General features: G+C 46.1%; 1 protein-coding gene across 1 annotated transcript in view; it reads right to left on the bottom strand.

Annotated features, from left to right (window-relative positions):
* Window positions 1–2,594, bottom strand: part of CRYBG1 (crystallin beta-gamma domain containing 1) — a 58,208-nt gene that overhangs the window by 55,150 nt on the left and 464 nt on the right. Inside the window, 1 exon segment of the mRNA XM_021717084.1 lies at window positions 2,378–2,594. This exon segment is cut by the window's right edge and continues 140 nt beyond it. Within this exon segment, the coding sequence (XP_021572759.1) occupies window positions 2,378–2,594 (217 nt within the window).

Raw genomic sequence — 2,594 nt, 5'->3', positions numbered from 1 at the left:
AAAAAAAAAAAAAAAAAAAAAAAGAAACATTTTGCTTCATGGTCATTATTTTTCAGGCAATATGAAGTTGTTTTACTAACTCTTCAGTCTTAAATTGTTTAAAAAATAATCTGATTAACATCTCATAATAGTGAAAAAACCCACCAAACAGAAATGGGGTCACAGGACTAAAAGAATTATTAATTTTTCTTTTCAATAATTTGCCAATTCATCACGTGCAAGGCACTGAGCAAAATGAAATTAAATAAACTGTGAGTCTGGTCAAGAAGAATTCGAGGTAGAAAATAGCTAGAACCAGCCAGATGCAGTGGCTCAGCCTATAATCCCAGCACTTTGGGAGGCCGAGGTGAGAGGCTTGCCTGAGTCCAGGGGTTCAAGACCAGCCCGGGCAACTTGGTGAGACCTTGTCTCTACAATAAATCAAAATTAGCACACGCCTGTAGTTCCAGCTACTTGGAAGGCTGAGGCAGGAGGGTCACTGAAGCCCAGCAAGTTGACACTGGAGTGGCTATGAGTGTGCCACTGCTCTCCTGTAGAGACCCTCGTCTCTACACTGAATCAAAAAATAAGCTGGGCGTGGTAGCACGTGCCTATAGGTCCAGCTACTTGGAAAAAGCTGAGGCAGAAGACTTGCCTAAGCCCAGCAGGTCGAGGCTGCAGTGGCCGTGAGCATGCCACTGAATTCCAGCCTGGGCGACGGGGTGAGACTCCAACTCAAAAAAAAAAAAAAAAGAAAGAAAAGAAAATAGCCAGAACTGAGAAAGAGACAAATGGTTTAGTTCTACTATAGGAAACAGCACAGGAAGAGTGTTTACGGTATGCTCCTCCTCCATTTAGGTCCCTCCTTAGCAGTGTAACATTTCTGGTTTTTCTGCTAGTGTCTTCTGATTGGAAGACAGGTGAGGTGTCCTCAATCAGCAACGTTGCTCTAAGGCTTCCGTGCTCAGTCACCTTGGTCTTCTACAAATAATGGGCATCACTCACTCGGATTAGCTCTGACTCTACCGTTACAGAATAAACAGCTGACTATATCAAAGGTCTCCATGCTGGCAGCTGGTGAGAAAGCTCGAGTTATTCATTAAGCACTTTCTTCTCAAGTGTTTACTGATCAGAACTCCAACTCCAAAGCTTACTTATCCAAGAAATCAAATGAAATAAAACCACTCAGTTCAAGAACGGTCATGTTGGAGAAATACCAGGTCTTTTAACCAATGAGTAAATGTTGGAAAAACTTAAGTACCTCATCATCTTCCACCTGTGCTCACTGGGGCATGGGGATACAGGAGGCTGGGAAGGGAGGATCTTTACAGATTTATATCCTGTCCACCTATACAAATCGCACTTCTCAGCAAGGCAGAGTCCTGGCTGCTCCAAAGCGCTGACAGTGATTCCTTCCTCTTCTGCCATTCCCCAGCCTTCACAGATGGTAACACCCATCTGGCAGTCTAATCAGATAGTACGTCACTTAATGTGTGTGTTTCCTGTGTGCCAGAAGGGGCTATAACAGTTTCAAGAGCAATATTGTGAATCATAGTTGTAGGGTTTTTCCGCCCAAGAGTACCTAGCACAGTACCATGCACAGGAGATACCCAGTAAATATTTCTGAAATCAAACTTAGCCACATGTAGTCACAGTCTGTTTTTTTAGGTGTGTGTGTCCTTTGTGTAACTAACAGTCTCCCAGTAAGAACATAGATCCTTCATTTCTAGTACTGAAAACGACTTTTCAACCTAGGGGCAAAAATACCACCAGACTCCCTAACATTATAAAGGGGAAGAAGCAACCGAGATGCTACATTTGGGACTTTTTTAAGCTTTAGGCTTAAAATAAGAGGCTCTTTGAATTCTCTTAAACTCACACATGCCAAATCACCCAGGTCATACTGAACACACTAATGTTTGCTCCATGTTTTGAAATTCACTGCACATATGTTTTAAGACACATGTTTAAGACAAATGCCTTATACATTTTCTCTTAGTTTAGTTTAATTTTTATTATTTTTTGTAGAGACAAGGTCTCCCTCTGTTGCCCGGGCTGGTCTCGAACTCCTGGGTTCAAGCAATCCTCCAGCCTCGACCTTCCAAAGTGCTGGGATTACAAGCACGAGCCTGGCCTATTATTTAGGTAAATACTAATCCTCAAGGGATATCCTATTTTTACATTCACTCAACTTAAAACTCACTTAAAATGGAAATAAACCGAGGAGGCCACCGCACGTGTCACCTCCTGAAACCTCAGCATCTCGGTGTGAACCGGCCCTTCACGATCTTAGTTCAGGGGAAAACTCAGTGCCGGGACGTCTCGTCCACAGACGCAAACCCCCGCACCTCTCGAGAGGCCCAGCCACGCGGCCCGGCCCCACGCCCCAGCTACTTACAGGGTCACTTTGGTGGTCACCGTCGACCTGCCGGCTCCGAGGTGGTTCCTGGGCTTCAGGCCGTCGGCGTCCGCGGCTCCGGCCCCTCTGCCCAGCTCTCGGTTTCGCCCCCCTCCCTCGGGCCGGCCGTCGAGGTGGCCGGGGAGCGGGCCCTTCTTGTGCTCGGGCTTGATCTCCGGCAGCAGCGAGCTGCTCTTGACCGTGAGCTCGCGGGGGG

The sequence above is a fragment of the Carlito syrichta genome, unplaced genomic scaffold (assembly GCF_000164805.1).
Source record: "Carlito syrichta isolate Samal-C Ts95f unplaced genomic scaffold, Tarsius_syrichta-2.0.1 Scaffold309276, whole genome shotgun sequence".
Taxonomy (NCBI): domain Eukaryota; kingdom Metazoa; phylum Chordata; class Mammalia; order Primates; family Tarsiidae; genus Carlito; species Carlito syrichta.
Note: the sequence above shows the minus strand (reverse complement) of the source record. Positions and strands in the feature narration are given on the sequence as shown.